This window comes from Orcinus orca, chromosome 20 (assembly GCF_937001465.1).
Source record: "Orcinus orca chromosome 20, mOrcOrc1.1, whole genome shotgun sequence".
In the NCBI taxonomy this organism is placed as follows: domain Eukaryota; kingdom Metazoa; phylum Chordata; class Mammalia; order Artiodactyla; family Delphinidae; genus Orcinus; species Orcinus orca.
In genome coordinates, this window is record NC_064578.1 from 28,515,741 (window position 1) to 28,532,371 (window position 16,631).

Genomic DNA, 16,631 nt, shown 5'->3' on the forward strand with positions numbered 1-16,631 from the left:
GAAATCTGAGGGTGGATTAGGAGGCCGAGGGTATCCTCACAGGAGGCTGGCAGAGCTGCCTCGAAGGATTTCCTCTAACCCCAAGGTGGAGCCCCAGGCCAGGGCCAGTGCTGCTGACCTAAGAAGGGCTGGCCAGAGGCCCCGGCTCTCGGGGGCCTTTTCCTGCCCACTTCACTTGGGATTCCAATGCTTGTCAGTGGCCAAACTGCACAAGAGCCTAGGTCTTCTGTCTCCAAGTCCAAGGCATGATGTCTCTAATCCAAGGCTGGGGTCCCAGGGATCAGACCACGCACGCTACTGAGAAGAGAAAAAGGAACAGAGCCTGAGAAGGCAGTGCTCAGAGCATCATGCCCCCGTGGAATGAGAGCCGGCGTGCGCCCACCCCCCAGCACTGGGAGTCTTGAGAAAGGGCAAGGTCCACATTGTTTTCCAGATAATGGCAGCAGAGGCTGTGTACTGGAATCACAACAAGTCCTGGCCTTGCCCCTGGCTCCATCTGGTGACAGTTGGCAGCTGACATCTTTGCTTCTGGCCTGAGTTTCCCCTCATTAAAAATGGCATCTTTATAACAGATTTCTGCAAGTCACTGTCAATAGGACATACCCCTTGTTTCGTACCAGTCATTCCCCTGGGGGATTGGTCTGCCTGACACTATTCTTTTTAAATACCCTCCTGTTCTATATTATTCTACATCAGAATATCAGGTTCTAAATATAGTATGAATCACTAAGGGATCTTATTTTTTAAATTACTTTTCTCATACCATACAACTTCACCCCACAATTAAACAGCTGGGTTTCAAATCGAGTCTTTCATGTCTTCTTTTCAAATAGCCGAAAGATCCCATTTGTGCCCATGTGCTTCACTCTAGCCCGGCCTGTGAGGCAGGAGTCGTCCAGCTTCTGGCTTGTTCTGTGCAGGTTTCGTAGCTTTCTGCCTTCACTGGGTGGAGTAGGCTCTTAGTTGAAGCTGGGAAGAGCTCCCATCCACAAGCAACCTGAACGTCCACTGGTAGGGGTTTGGCTGCATGACTCAGGGCCCATTCAGATGATGGGACCCCAAACAGCTGGTGACAACTCCTGGGTGACACAGAGCCACACAGTGTAATTCCGTCTCTGGAGAAACAATATGGACTCGCAGGTGAAAGAACTGAAATTTACACCAGCATGAGGATGGTGCTTCCCTCTAGGTGACAGGATGATGGCTGATTTTTTTTTCTTCTTCTTTTTCTTTTTTCCTTAGCTGTGTGAGTTGGAATCTATGAGCGTTCCAAGAATAGTCCTTTCAGGCAGGGCTGGAGAAATCAGGGAAAGAGGAGGGAAAGCTGCTATTTTAGAGTGATCCGTGCTTAGAGCAGAACTGTTGGAAGTCAAGATGGTTCAGGGTGGTACACAGATGAACATTTTTTTAATTTTAATAGGTGACTGTATAATGTGTATTAAGAAAAAATATAAGTAGTGCACTAGTCCTATGTGATCAAGTCCCCGCTGCTCTCTCTGACCTCATCCCCTCCACTCTCCTGGTTATTTACTCCATTCCAGCCCAGCTGGCTTCTCACCATCCTTCTCACACACAAGGTGCCCCAGGACCTTTGCACGAGCTGTTCTTTGTGCCTGAAATGCTCTTCCTCACATATATCCAAGATCCACTCCATCTCATCATTCAGGTCTCAGCTTCACATGTTACCTGCTTTTCAGGCTCCTAACTCTACACCCCCTTTTTGTGTTTATTACTGTATGATTATTTGCTTGTTTGTTTACTAGACTGTGCACCCCTTGAAATCAGGGCTATGTCTGTTCTGTTCCCCACTGCCTCGTGGGTGCTATATGAATGGCACCTGGCATGTAGTGGTCATCTTCGTGGGTGAGAGGAGGAGGAAGCCATCGGTGGGGATTGGAGGCAGTAATCTTGAGGATGGCTCCAGCTCTGCCAGTCAAGGAAACAGCCTTTATGCCTAGAAAAGAGCAAAGCTTCTGACCTCTCAACAGGGGCCTCCAGGTCTCAGTCCCTCTGCTCGCTTGGGACTCTGGGAAATCAGAAACAAAGGCCCAGCATGATTACTTAGTAAGACACCTGCAGCTGGTGGTCTCTGAGCCAGCCATTCAAAACATAGTACCCTCTGGCCCCCAGCCTCTCACTCATTTAGGTCAAGGCACTGCTGCACTGGGTGCGCGGGGGACCCGTGGCCTGGGAGACAAGGCGAGTGGTCTAGCCCTGCTTTGGCACTGATTAGTCTGTGATTAGTCTGTGACTTTAATACTAGGGACTGGCAGTTATCGGGCCCAGCTGTGTGCCAGGCCCTCCGCACACATTCTTTAATACTGCAGAGAGCCCTGTGAGGGACCGTCATTATCCCTGCTTTCTAGAGGAGAGACCTGGGCCCAGGAAGGTTAACGTGGCCTTGGTCCACAGGGTTAGTGAGTAGGAGATTCAGGGTGTATCCGGCTCCTAATAGGTATTCAGTGTCCGTTTGTAGAATGAACTAAGTGGATGAATAGCGTCCCCTAGGGGATTTGGGCTGCTGCGGGGGTGGCAGTGCCCACCTCTCACCGACCCCCTGTCCCTGCCCACACAGTGCCCTCTGGACCACTGTTGACTGCCCTGCTTGTCTTCACCCTTGGTGGCATCCAGCAAACCAGGGACCGGGGTCTCTCCTGCAGGTCAAACCCCACTGCGCACAAGACTTCATCAAGTGAGAATATGTACAAGAACAGAGTCAGCGGGGGGGCTCCAACCGGGAGAGGAGGGGGGGTTTCACCAGGGCCAGTCTCCGCTGCCACGCACACATTATCCTCAGGTACCTCCCCTTTGCTGTGCCCGCCTCAAGCTGGTCTGCTGTTCTGCCAGCTCCTGTAGCCTGGCTGGTGTTTGTGATGCTTCCCCCATTGAATTAACTCACTATTTGTACTTCTCCACGAGACTCAGTGGAATCCTCTCTCTGGAGGGAACATCAGACCTGCACCAGCACCAGATCCAGAGCAGCCTCCCTGACTGGGCTCTCTGGCTTCCAGTCCCACGTGCCAGCCTATGAAGTGCCTTCTGTTCATTTAGCACACATTTCCCAGCACCCCGTGTGCCAGCTGGGGGCTCTGGAAGACACGCAGAGACCACGCAGGCTCTCCACAGTGCCCTCGCCCCGCCCCCCAGTCTGGAGTCCCGTCTTCCTCCCTGTCTCTCTGGCCTGCACCCACTCCACTTGGAATGCTGCCTCCTGAGAGGTGGGCCCTGTACCCACCCTGCGCCCCTGCTGTAGGTCCTTCTCTTGTAGCTCTTTCTGGTTGGGTTTTTCTTCTTGGGTAGCACCTACTCCACTTACAATTTAACCATTTGTAAAAGTACTTCTTTGATATCTATCTTCATATTCAAGCTCCATGAGGGCAGGGCTCATATCTGTCGGTTTACTCTTATATCCCCAGCACTTAACTGGTACATGGTCAGTACCTGAACAATATATGAAGACTGAATTAGGGGCTGAATGAAGGAGCTTACAGAATACCCTCAGAGAAGCCCCCCAAGTTATTGGGAACTAGAGCTTTTAAGACAGAAGTGGAAAAAATTTTTTTCTGTTTTGCAATTGTTAGATGTTTTTCTTACCTGGTATCACCCATCACCCCCCCCCCCATCTCAGGGGTGCACTAAGGTAGGTGAGAGGCCTATGACACAGTGGAAGGGCCTCTGGAAATTTTGTCCCTGCTCTGCCACAAGCTAACCATGTGACTGTAGGCAAGTCTGTCCTCTCTAAGTCACAGTTACCTACCCAGGCAGGGGGTATCACGGTAGGAGCGTGACCTTTGTCATCAGATAATATCACGGCTGATTTGGCAGTTGCACAGTGTCACTAGGAATGCCCTATACCCCTTTGACCTGCCATCCTTAGGGTGGTAGCCTTTAACCTCTTGGTCACAATATGGCTGCCATGGCTCCAGTATTGACTTCGTCATGCAACCACATGTTAAGGCAAGAAGCCAAGGAATGGCTGGCAGAGGGACAGCCAGGGACCCGGGGGCAGTGGAGAAATGAGGGGACCGGAAAGCTGTTCTCAAAGGTCTGTCACTGGAACAAGAAGAGAAAGTCTTTCTCAGAGGCATTTCTAGCCAACTCCCCTTCAGTCTTACTTGCTTGAGCTGGATCACATGGTCACTCTTAGCTGCAAGGGAGACAGGGAAGGGAACGCACCATGGTGAGAATGGCTGTTGGGCAGCAGCCAGCATGTCTGACGCACATACCCTTCAGTTGGCCCTTGGCAGCTGCCACTTTATACTGTTAACTCTCGTGTTCTCAGCACTAGCTTTCTCACCTGGAACAAGAGCCCTGGGAAGGCAGGGACCAGGCTGAACCCAAGTGAAACATGTCAGGAAATTCCTATTGATTGGCGGCTTTACCCCTTGTTACTCGATTCTTCTCTCACGGCCAAAATGGTCCTCCTGTTAATAAACACCAGCGTCTGTCTCCCATTGAACATGATTTATTGTCCTTTCAAATAACAAATGCGAGGTTTTTTTAAATGAAACAAAACAAACATGATAAGAGAGTAAAAAAAAAAAAAAATCACTGAATGCTACCATCCAAAAGTGATCTTGATGATATTTTGTTAAGCATCCTCCCACGTCATCTTTTCTCTCTCCCACCTTCTCCCTCCACACCCCCAACCTCTTACCAATACCATCACACACAAATCTAGTTTTATACAAATGGCTGCGCGGGGCACACGTTGTACTCTAACCGGTGTTTTCATTTTACAATCCTGTCCGGGTCCGTTGCTCTGGTAGGTTCTGTGGAGCCCCTAATTGCTGGTATGTGGCTCATTAACTCACTGGTATCTCACTGTTGCCTGTTTGATTAAAACTGTGTTCTCTGAAGCCAGGGTGGTCTTTTTCCCCCGCTGGGGAGGGCTGTAGCTCTAGGGCCAGAGCCACATTGCTGATCAGGTCTCCCCGACGACTGGAAACTGTTGTCAGTGGTCACACGAGTGAAGCCCTGAGCACTGACCCTAACCCAGGCAGCCCACATGTGATGAGAAACACATTTTATAACCTCATTAAGCGGCTCCCAAATCAGGAAATTTAGCTTTTCGACCCACTGCTGCTCCTGTGATGTTCATTAGGTAAATTCGCAGATCCTGTGCTCCAGTCTGGACCGTGCGCCCTCTTGCTGTCCTGTCTTCCTTCCTGTGGCTGTGAGCCCTGCTTCTCCTCCTGCGGGGGGCGGAAGGGGTCTTCCCATGGTGTCCGGCCTCCCTGCTGCCCCTTGGCCCTGGGTCACTTCCTGTCCTCAAGAGGACAGACACCGGACACCCAGCACCCTGTACTTTCTCCCCCAGCTCCACTTAGCAAATGCAATAATGTCAATAACAGTCATCATAACAGCTGAGCTGATTGAGTGCTTCCTGTGCCAGGCCCTCTTCTTTACATGCCGTGGCCCAGTGAGGGTAGCCACTGTTAATTACTAGGCCCATCTCCATGGAAAGTTGAGGAAACTGAAGCATCAAGCAGTTAAGGAAATTGCCCAGTCACACGTCTCAAGTCTGGCTCCAAAAGCACCCCCTTAATCTGAACTCTTAAAGGGATTATTGTGGAGGATGGAGAGATGGTCCTGGTGCCGGGGAAAGGGTGCTGATAAAAGGAAGCAGAGGAGGGGCATTTAATCCACCGTGGAGATGGAGTGAAAAATCATGTGTTCCAGCAGCTTAGAGTCTGTGCGTTTGTGAACCTCCAGAAATGGGGGGTAAAACTGTGTGTGTGTTGGTGCGTTTGTCACAGTGTCAGAAGCATCTGTGATTCAGAGAGGGAGAATGGCTGCTGGGCCGGATGATCCTCCAGGGTCCCTTCCAGCTCCTAAGCCTGTGGTTCTGTGACCATATAAGGCCACTGTGCCTGGGGAGTCTCACTGCAGCAGAGTGCAGTCCTGCACTGAGAGGGGGAAGCAGAGAGCAAAGGGAGCCCCAGCCCAGGCCCCCTGCAGGGTCTCCAAGGCAGCAGAGAGAGGAGCTGGGATAGGAGAGGTGGTGGTGGCGGGGCGGGGAGTGGAGTCCCTCCTTGATCGCCTCTTCCCAGAAAGCTCAGACCTGCTCCAGCCGGCTCGGCTGCTACCCTCCCTCTCTCTCCTCATTTCCACTTGGGATCTTCTCCCTCAGTTGTGTTGCCGGGTTTCCAGAGTCCAGCTGGTGGCTCCTGTCCAAAATCAAACACAAGGCTGCAGAATCAGCCCTTGCTTGCTCCCCAGGTTTCTTCTGGTTTGGTAGCTTGGAAAACCCCACACCCCTCAGAGTCCCTGAGTTTGGGATGGGCACCAACACAGCATCTAGCTTGACCCTCCTTTGCTACCCTGGCTCTGAAGACATAGGAAATCTGGTGAGTTCCCACCCCAACACACACACACACACACACACACACACACACACACACACACACACACACACACGTCTGCCTCCTCTAGTGAGCTCCTTGGAGAGGGGTGGGTCTTGTGCATCAGTGTCGTCCTGGTTCATGTAGTTGTGTCCCACTTCCCCTGAGTACTATTCAGAGCCTAGCCCTGTGCCAGTTGTTATGGAGAGGAGGAACTGAGATGGATGAGATGTGGTACCTGACCTCCAGGGACTGACAGGCTGGTGGTAAAGACAGAAAGTTAATAAACAAGTGCACTAGGAAATGGTCTCCCAAGGTACAAAACATGTTTTAGTCATGACTGTATTGGTTGTAAGTGACAGAAACCCAAATCAGATTAGCTTATGCAGAAATAAGAGGGAGTGGTTTGACTCATATCACTCAGAAGTGTAGGGATAGGGTTAGCTTCAGGAATAGCTGGATCCAGTGGCTCAGATGATGTCTCTGGGACTTGATTCTGCACTCTGTCACTCAACTATGTAGATGAAGTTTGGTTTGTCTGGGGCTGCTGCAGTGTGAGATGTCAGAGGTGCCACATGCAGCCTCACTCCTGCTTTCCAAATCCTGGCCTGGTCTCCTCCAGGGCTCAAACCTGGGCTGTCACAAGAAACCAGAAACCAGACTCTCCTGGGCTGCCTCTCCAACCCCTAACCAAACACCTCCTTTCCTTGCCCCATACTCCTTGGGCTGATATTATAGGAGATGTTTTGATGCTCACTTTGTATGGGAAATCTCTGGGTTCTCTGGGAACTAAGATATAGGGATCCCAAAAGAAGCAGCAGTCCTGCCTGTCAGCATCCACTTGGTGGGCACAAGCACAGCCCCGAATGCCACTGTCACACTTACCAGCTGCGTGACCTCGCGTAACTGGGTTAACCTCTTTGAGCCTCAGTTTCCTCTGTCAAGAGAAGATAAAATTATCTCCTAGGTTTGTTTTGAAGATTAGACAAGATCGTGCATGTAAAGCACTTAACACAAAGACTTAACCCTCAAACATTAGCGGCTGTTATGATTCTGCTTCTTTTGTACCACCAGTGAAGGAAATTCTATTTGGGGGGGATTTTGACTTTAGGATGAAGATATTATCACTAACAGCTACTATATATTATATACTTACTATACAATAGGCACTTTACATTTATTCCTCACAGCAGTTCCTTGCGGCTGAGGAAACCAAGGCCCGAGGGGTTAAATCCTTTGCCAGGAACGCACAGCTCATCAGTGATGGAGCTGGCGACCCCATCTTTCTGACTCCTAAGCTCTGACCACTCTCCGGAATGAGATGGGAAATAGAAAATAAAGGGGCCCTAAGTGATACTTTTAAGGATATGTGACTGAAGTCAATGCTGGGGCGAGGGGGTAGGGAGCAGAGAAGAATGGGGCATGAAAGAAATACTGAAGGACTTACACTAAAAAAATCCATCCTTTTTCTCTGAATGGTAGAATTATGAACATTTATTTATTTTTGGTGTTGTTCTGTATGGTGCAACTTTTCTATGTTGGAGTACTTACTACTTTGTAGTCAGAGGGAAGGGAAGGTGTAAAATTCTACCCTGAAGCAGGAAGCCCGATTTTAAGCTAATATAAGCCAGTTTGAACAAGTTTTGCAACTAATAATCATGATTTGAGCAATTTTTGGCCAAACTGCTTCATTTTTGTAAACTCCGAATGAAGCTTCTCTATCTTGGGCCACCCCAGGCACCAGTGAGACCTTCCAGGCAGTATTCTGCCTAGTCCAGTCTGAGGCTTGAGGGGTGGCAGAAAGGACTGTGTACCCAGAGACCCGGGTTCTGCTCCTGCCTGTGGCTCTCACCCTGCCTGCTGACAGCCATTAGGCCAGTTACTCAATCTCACTCAGTCTCCTTTTCTAGAGATGGGTATAATGAAATCCTACCCTCTCTACCTTGTTAGGTGGTGTAAAGAATTAATACTAACAGGTGGGAAAAATGACAGTCCCATCCCCTAGTGGAAGGAAGTCCTGTAGGCAGCTGAGGGTCTAGAGAGTATTCCCAGGAGAGTGGCAAGGCCTGCTGGTCCAGAACAAAGCATGAGAAACTCATTGCACTGGCTTCTTGGGAGGGTGTGTCATGAGGACCAGTAAATCCAGACTGCACCTCTCAGGTCACCCAGAGGTCACCCTCTGAGGGGAGTCTGGTCTCGGAGACTTTTTTAGTGATGGTTCTAGAGTTTACAATATGTATCTTAACTTATGCTTTACTTTAAAGTAATATTATGCTACTTCATGTATAATACAAGAATTTTTCAACAGTATTTTTCCATTTTACCCCTCCCATCCTTTGTGCTATTATATAAATTTTACTTCTATGTAATACATTTCCAGCCTTTTTCCTCTCTTTGCTTCAGTTTGGATGGTTTCTATATTGGTGTATTCAAGTTCACTAATCTTCTGTGTGTCTAAATCTGCTGTTAATCCCCTACAGTGAAATTTTTGTCTCGGATATTATATTTTCATCTTTAGATACTTCGTTTTGTTCTTTTTTATCTTCCATTTCTTTACTCATTATACTCATGTTTTCCTTTAATTTCTTGAAAATATTTTAAATAGGTGTTTGTGAGGTCTTATTTGTTAATCCCATCATCTCTGTCACTTCTGGGTCTGCTTCTGTTGACTGATTTTTCTCCTGGTTATGGGTCACACTTTCCTCCTCCTTTGCATATCCAGAATTTTTTTATTGGATGCTGGATATTATTAAGTGTCTGGGTTTTGTTGTCCTCATTTAAAGAGTGTTAGATTTTATTCTGTCATGCAGTTAAGTTACTTGTGGGTCAGTTTGGTTTTTTGAGGCCCATTTTTCAGTTTTGTCCGGGCAGGTCTAATGTAGCCTTTACTCTAGGGCTAGTTTAGCCCTACTACCATGGCATGAGCCTTCTGGGGTTTCTGCCAAATGCCCGAGGTGTCAGCTCTCCACTCTGGTTAGTCAGAACTTGAGCATCTCCCAGCCTTGGGCCAGCTCTGGGAGGTGTCCACCTTATAAGCTCCCTGACACTTGTTTCTTGAGCTCGTAGAGTCTCACTCTATTCAGCCAAAGACTCAAGGAGACCCCTGTTCAGATATCTGGAGCTTTCCCTCTCTCTGCACTTTTCTCTCTGGTACTCTGCCCTTCAGTTCCCAGTCCCCACAGCTTTCCTGAACTTTTATCTTTATCCCATCAGCTCAGTAAGACCCCTGTGCTCTGCTTGGGTCCTCCCTCCCTGCACTGAGGTCTGGTAGACGCCTCCAGGCAGAAAGCCAAGGCAATCATAGGACTCACCACGCTTTGCTTCCTTTCTGTTCCAGATCATGGTCCTGTGCTGCCTGTTCTCCAGTGTCTGAAACCACTTGTTTAATGTATTTTGTCCAGTTTTCTGGCTGTTTACAGTGGAAACTAACAATTCCCTTTGAGATCCCCCTGGGGTTGTGCACCAACGCCTCAGACTGGGTGTACACTCAAGAAACTTGTGCAAAAACGGAGTTAGGGCTAATAAAAGCCAGTGAAAAGGCAATAGGGTCATTTTGATCTGCTTCTTAGAGAAACTCAGGATAAAGACTCACAACCCAGCACCAAGTCACATTTTATAACAGGAATCATTAGTGTCAATCAGCTGACGAATGGATAAGTAAAACGTGGTATATCTGTACATGGAATCTAGTTTGGCAATAAAAAGAAAGGGAGTACTGATGCATGCTACAACAGGGATGAACATGCCAAGTGAAAGAAACTAGTCACAAAAGACGACACCTCGTGTGATTGCCTTTATGTGAAATGTCCAGAATAGGCAAATTTATAAAAACAGAAGGCAGATCAGATGAGTGGTTGCTTACTGCTGGGGTAGGGGATGGGGAGGGACTGCTAATGGGTACAGGATTTCTTTTGGAGAGGACAGAAATGGTCTAAAATTAGCCTGTGGTGACCATTGCCCAACCTTGTGAATATACTAAGAAGTACTGAATCACACGCTTTCCATGGGTGGATTGTATGGTCTGTGAACTATATCTCAGTAAAACTGTTTATACAAAGAAAGAAAACTTGTTAGCAGTTTTCTCCTGTACTGAAGGATGTGAAGGGCTGGAGAGGGGCTGTGGAGGTGGAAATGGAGGTCTGAGCTACTATACAGTTGGATGTACATGTTACAGGTAGCATTGAGTCTTGGACTGAAAAACATGACCACAGGAGAGTTTGCACGGGGCATGACTAATGTTGGATGTTAGTCTTGAAATCCATTTGTCCTTTCTTAATTACCTTAACCATGAGAGAATTCTTGCAAAGTCTTGGCTTTACCCCCTCTCTAGTTCTCTCTCCTCCCCAGACCCTTGTCGGCAGTGGGCGTTCACTGAGCGGCCGCCATCTGCAGGGAACAGGGACCTCAGGGCATGTCCAGCCTCAGCCCTGACCCCAGAGGAACCTGAGAACAGGAGGGCGGGGAGTGTCGCATGGCCTCTGAGAACTGCAGTGTCGCCTTCGTGTCCTCCATGTCATGTTCAGAGCCATCAGAATAAGGGTGACACAGTGGTCACGTCCCAGCTGAGGATGGGGGAGTAGGCTTTTCTCTTGTCAAAGAGGAAGGTTTTAAGTGAGTGCTCTTCCCTTCATTAAAAGCAGTGTAAGTTTTCTGTGAAAGAAAAAATGTATTCTTCGTGTGCAGGCTTCTCGCAGGGGTCTTCAGCAGTTTACTCCTAAGTGGATATTTAAGTTAAAACCCTGAGCTTTGCTTAAAAATACTAATGGTGAACATTTATCGAGTGCTTAGTGTGTGTTCTAAGTGCTTTCAAGTATTGTCAACCCCTTGACTGATCTTTCTTTCACTGTACCTAGGGAATGTAAAAAGACTGCGTTTCTTTTTTCCACTGTTCTGTTTTTCAGATTAATTGTCAGTAATTTAGGTCGATTTTTCCTTCAGATTTTGTGGTTTTATCACAGCAGCTCAGTAATTCAGCATCCGAGCTGGGCCCGGCCCTCAGCCGGGAGGTTGGCTGGGGTGGGGCTTCACATGCCCGGCATGCTCGGTGCCAGGTGTGGACAGTGCACTCATCAGGCATGCTGTGTGTGGTTTTGCTCTAGGATCATCCACGAAGATGGCTTCTCTGGAGAAGACGTGAAACAGTACAAGCCCGTTGTCTACAGCAACACCATCCAGTCCCTGGCAGCCATCGTCCGGGCCATGGACACTTTGGGCATCGAATACGGTGACAAGGAGAGAAAGGTAGGCTGCTGCGCCCATGCGCACGGGGAGGAGAGGGCCGTCTCTGGTACCCGCTGCGTCCTCTTTATGAGGCCAGGCTGCCGTGCAGGGACAGGACGAGACTGTGCTGTGTCACCCGCCAGTGTACCAGTCGACCTGGCCAATACAGTTAAACAGGGGCTCTGGTGACAAGCAGACCGCCACAGCACAATCGCCAAGGAAGGAGACAACAGCCACAGAATTCCAGGGTTTATTTTGCAGATGAGAAAGGGTTGGTGACTGCCCTAAACTGGGACTCTCACAACATTGTCCAAGTACATGCCCTTGGGCAATTAACCTGAACAGAAAAAATATTTCTTAGACAAAACAAGCCCCACCTAGCCACCATCTTCCCTCCTTAGGAGAGCTTTCCTTACCTTGTTGGGGGTGGGGCAGCCATTTGAATTCAGTCTCTTCCCTCCTTTGCCCCATGGGTTGTGTTTTCTGCCCCTCCGAGGTGTGTCTGAGGACCGAAGAGGCTCTCCTTCCTGTAGGAGGTCGACATCCTAGAACAGGGACAGTTTTTCAGTTGAGTTTCCAGGCATCTGATAAGTGGTGAATGGAATAAGTTGTAAAAGCCTCTTTTTTGCAAACATTTGCGTTAACTGTAAGACTGAACCTTACACAGCTATACTGGCAAAGCCAAATAAAAGGTGGCGGGGAGGGAGGGAAAACAGCCTCAGATAAGTCTATCTAAAAGTGACTCTTCGTCTCCTGGTGGGACCCTGAATCCCAGCGATCCCCCTCCTGTGACCTGGAGTGTGAGGAGGGGAGCAGGTGGAGGCCTCCGAGCGCCTGGGCCCCTCCTTGGAGGCTCTGGACGGAGAGCGTTAATCTCCGATTACTGCGTGGTTTGGTTATACATAGTGTATATATCCTGTCTTGGCTAAAACATCACCTCCCTTACAGAGGAAAACTATCTTCACCTTCTCTGGGTCTGATAAATCATCTGCGACAGATAGCTTTAAATGTAAAATTCAATATTTTATGCACAAAATCCTAATTCCATGCGACAGAGTCATCCCAGCTCAGGCATTGCCTCCTCCCGGAAGATGGGAACTGGGTGACTGAGAGTGTGTCCAAGACCAGCCTGGGGTGGGGAAGCCGGGCGCTGCCCCTCTGCAAGGCTGAGTCTGGAAGCTGGCTCTGCAAAGGAAGTACTTCTCCCCAGGGACTAGCTTTGGATTTGGTCATAGAGCCAGGGCCTGCGGAACCAGGGGCACTGAGTTCTTCAGTCTTGTTTCCACTAAGTATTCACTGAGAGTACAGTGTACCAGGCCTTGCTGGGGATACAGGAACGAGCACAGTAGGAGTGGAGCTGGAGAAACCAGTCAGCAAAGAGCAACTCAGATCATCAGAAGTAGCCAAGACAGGTTACAAGTAGCCAGACAAGTTACAGGGCTTCATTCATTGTTAATGATAATGGCCACAGTGCTTATACAAATAGCTCTCTTGTATTGAACACCTGCTAGCTGCCAGGCACTGTGCTAAGCACCTTACAAGTACTAACTCACTTTACTCAACTCAGTCATTAAAGCCCAGAGCAGGAAATGCCTGGTATGATCTTCAGACATGGGACAGGCCACAGGCCTTTGGTCTTTCTGTCTGCCTTTTGGCCAAAGAGAGAGCATGGAGCCTGAATCTCAGTTAACCAGACGACAGGCCCAGTGCAAAAGCTCACGTGTCCGCAGCTCACACGTTACACAAACACCCACACAAACACACATGCACGCAGGCACACACAACCACAGCCTGCGAGATCTTCCAAGAGTATGTGTGTTCACCGCCATGCCCACCTCCCAACCAGTCTTCTTTCCCCAAAACCTCCTGCCCGGATTATAACCCAGACAGTCAGTGTGACTTCAGAATGCTTTTCTCCTTCAGTTTTGGAAAACGTTTGTTGTTCACGGGGGGATTTTTTTTTCCTCCCATTTTATTATCCTGAATAGAGAGATGATTGCTTGGGAATTGCTAGGAAGATGATATATTAAGGACTATACTGTGGGACCCCTTGGCTTCTGTGGGATTCCTGGTTGAGACAACCCTCAAGAAGGAGATCAGGAAAGGCTCCTCTGGGAAGGGAGACCAAGAGCAGAGTGGGGACTCCCTGGAGCGTCCACTGGACACAGAGAGGAGCTGGAGCCCAGTCCTCTTCCAGCAGGTGGCACCGTGGCAGACGCCTGACCGGTCTGCGGGGCAGCACAGGTTTGTCAGGCACAGTCCTTCTGGCTGGCAAAGGCCTCCAGGCCCTGGGGCACCTCCTCCTGTGTTATTTCACCTTAGGCTAAAGTGAGCCAGGCAGCTGGAGAAGGTGTTTCCTGGGAGTGGGCTGCTCTGGATTTGCTGTTTGGGCAGCGGGGTGCAAGGATCCCCCGCCTGCCTGCATATCAGTTGTCAGGGGCTTGAGGTGGAAGGGGGCAGCCACTTCAGACTGGGTGGCCAGGGAAGGTTCCCCTGAACCTGGAAGGGATATTTGTGATGAAACTCGACTCTAAGGAGGAGCCAGCCGTGGGAAGAGGAGGAGGGACAGAGGTTCTAAGCGGACGCTCCCAGGGCCCTGAGTGAGAAGTGAGCCTGGCAAGTTGGGAACGAGAAGCTCTTGTTCAGCCTGAACTGCTTCCGGGGGCAGAGGTGGGCCCTGGGGTGTTGGACGCCCTCCAGTCAGGTCTGCCTGCAGCTGGCCAGTTGTTGGTGACCAGATGCCCTGACCCCAAGGCTGGGTCTCCAAACTCTTTCCTCTCTCGGGTTCCCAGGGGCTGCCCACCTGGGGGATCTGCTGTTTGGATGTTGGGAGAACCGTCCCATGCAGAGCCGACCCAGATTAGTGTTTTGGTGTGTAAAGAAAAGACCTCCTTCTCTCTCTTGGCTTCCGCACGTCCGACATCGTCCCCCCACCCATAATGCCATATCTGGAGGAAAACAGCCCCACACCCAGCACCTGCTTGGGCCAACCAGCTTTATACTCTCCATACAGAGAAGCATCTAGAAGCTTCCTTGCCATACCTCATTAGAACAACGTCCTTGACTTCTCCTGGCAGCTGGCTTGCCCCCCTGCCCTGGCCCCCCAGTGGAGGGAGGACTGACTGGTTTCTCCTGCAGCCTCTCTGGGGTGTGGACTCACCTGAGGCCATATGACAGTGCATGAGCCCAAGCCTGAAAGAGCCTCTTTGTTGGGCAAACGGCAGGGATCTCCTTATACACTCCACGCCCCAGCACCCCCAGGCCACAGACTGCTCCCCAAAGATACCACACACTCCCACACCTCCAGGCCTCGGCTCAGACCACACCTTCTGCCTCTTGTGCCTTCTCCCCTCTCTTCCCCCTGGAGCTCTTCCTGCTCAGCAAGGACCAGCTGAGCTCCCGTCTTTGCATGAAGACTTCCTCTCCTTCCCCTGACAGCCCAGCCCAGCTCAGCCCAGCTCAGCTCAGCTCAGCTCAGCTCAGCTCAGCTCAGCTCAGCTCAATGCTTTCTCTGTTGAGCATGTATCTCATGCAGTGTGTCCGCTCTTTCCTTAGAGCAGTGACCCTTGTGCTTCAGGGTGATCAAAACCCATTTGAGCAACTAATGAAAGCCATGAGCCTTCTCTCCAGAGCCGTGCACTCACTCACATGTCCAGGAAATTTTTCATACCATTTCAGGGGGCTCTGGAACTCATAAAGCCCACCAGTGGAGCCTAGAATAAGAACTCCATTATGTCTAAGGTCTTTCTGCTCAAGGCCTGTGTCATTCATCTTTGGGTCACCTCCCCACCCCAACAACCAGCACAGTGCTCAGCACATAGTAGACCCACCCAAAAAAATCTCTTGAGTAGAAAGACATTTCTAACTTTCTCGGTACTCAGAGAAAAAAGGAAAAGAACCTGTAATGTTATCACTACTGAACAGATGTTGACTGAGTACCTACTATATGTTTAGTTTGTGCTAAACTCTGGAGAAAGAGAGGAATGTGGGATGGGGCCTTGAAGGGGCTGGTCATCTTCTTGGGAGGACAGGGCTCATAGGCTCATTCCGTGAAGTGGTCAGGGAAAGCTTCTTAGAGGAAGTGAGGCTGGAACTGTCCTTGAAGCAGAGGTATGGCTTCACAGGCACAGATGTAGGTGAGGAAAGGGACTTGAAGCAGAGAAGAGCATGAATAAAGGCCATGGGTTAGTGGTGACCAGAGGAGATTTGACTGACGGAGGAGGCCAGTGGCCAGGACAGAGGATTAGGATATGGGAAGGTGTGGGAAAGTTAGAAGATACAGTTAGGTCCAGATTGGGTAGGCCTTGGAAAGTATGTCAAGGGGTTTGGGTTTTATCCTGTTGGCAGTAGGCAGCCATTGATAAAGTTTGAGCTGGGGAAGGGTGGGATGAAAGCGAGTTTTAGGAGATTATCATGATGGCATGTGCATGGTGGGCTAGTGGTGGGAGAGACTGAAGGTCAGGAGGCTGGTTGGGAGCTACAGTAAGGGTCTCGATGGGAGTTGGAAAGGAAGGGCAGCAAAGTGATGTGTGGTGATGAAAGAAAGGGACCTGGTAGTTACTTGGCTACTGGGGCAAAAGTGTAAGGATCAGGGGCTTCCCTGGTGGCACAGTGGTTGAGAGTCCTCCTGCCAATGCAGGGGACGCGGGTTCGTGCCCCGGTCTGGGAAGATCCCACATGCCGCGGAGCGGCTGGGCCCGTGAGCCATGGCCGCTGAGCCTGCGCGTCTGGAGCCTGTGCTCCGCAACGGGAGAGGCCACAACAGTGAGAGGCCCGCGTACCGCAAAAGAAAAAAAAAGTGTAAGGATCAGGAAACTGGGACTCTAGTGTTACTGGCCTGGATGACTGGAAACAAGGTGACACCTCTGGCAGAAAGTCAGGAGACAGGCTGGGCTGGGCCAAATATGGTCTCAACCTCATGGGCTCCAGCTGGAATCAGCAAGTAGTAGATGGACTCAGAGAACTGCAGCTCCAAGAATTGAAGATGATGATAATAGTTGCTTTCAATTTTTATGTTCTAGGGCTTGCATTAAACCATTTATATTAATTAAAAAATTTAATCCTAAC

The 16,631-nt window shown here is 49.7% G+C and overlaps 1 protein-coding gene and 1 long non-coding RNA gene across 4 annotated transcripts in view; one reads left to right on the plus strand and one right to left on the minus strand.

The window, feature by feature from the left end:
- LOC101284566 (guanine nucleotide-binding protein G(o) subunit alpha) overlaps positions 1–16,631 on the plus strand; it is a 159,472-nt gene that overhangs the window by 73,299 nt on the left and 69,542 nt on the right. For both annotated transcript variants that reach the window (XM_033417566.2, XM_004286367.4), the window contains exon 3: positions 11,444–11,585. In XM_033417566.2, coding sequence (XP_033273457.1) covers positions 11,444–11,585 — 142 coding nt within the window. The remainder of the gene's footprint in view (positions 1–11,443; positions 11,586–16,631) is intronic.
- LOC117199109 (uncharacterized) lies at positions 4,450–15,374 on the minus strand. Of its 2 annotated transcripts, XR_004480294.2 has the most exons (4): positions 14,607–15,374; positions 11,981–12,109; positions 7,230–7,281; positions 4,450–5,612 (listed from the first exon to the last, which is right to left on the minus strand). It is a non-coding gene; the product is annotated as an uncharacterized LOC117199109 (long non-coding RNA). The 2 variants fall into 2 exon arrangements; XR_007474441.1 differs by having other exon boundaries at positions 11,981–15,374.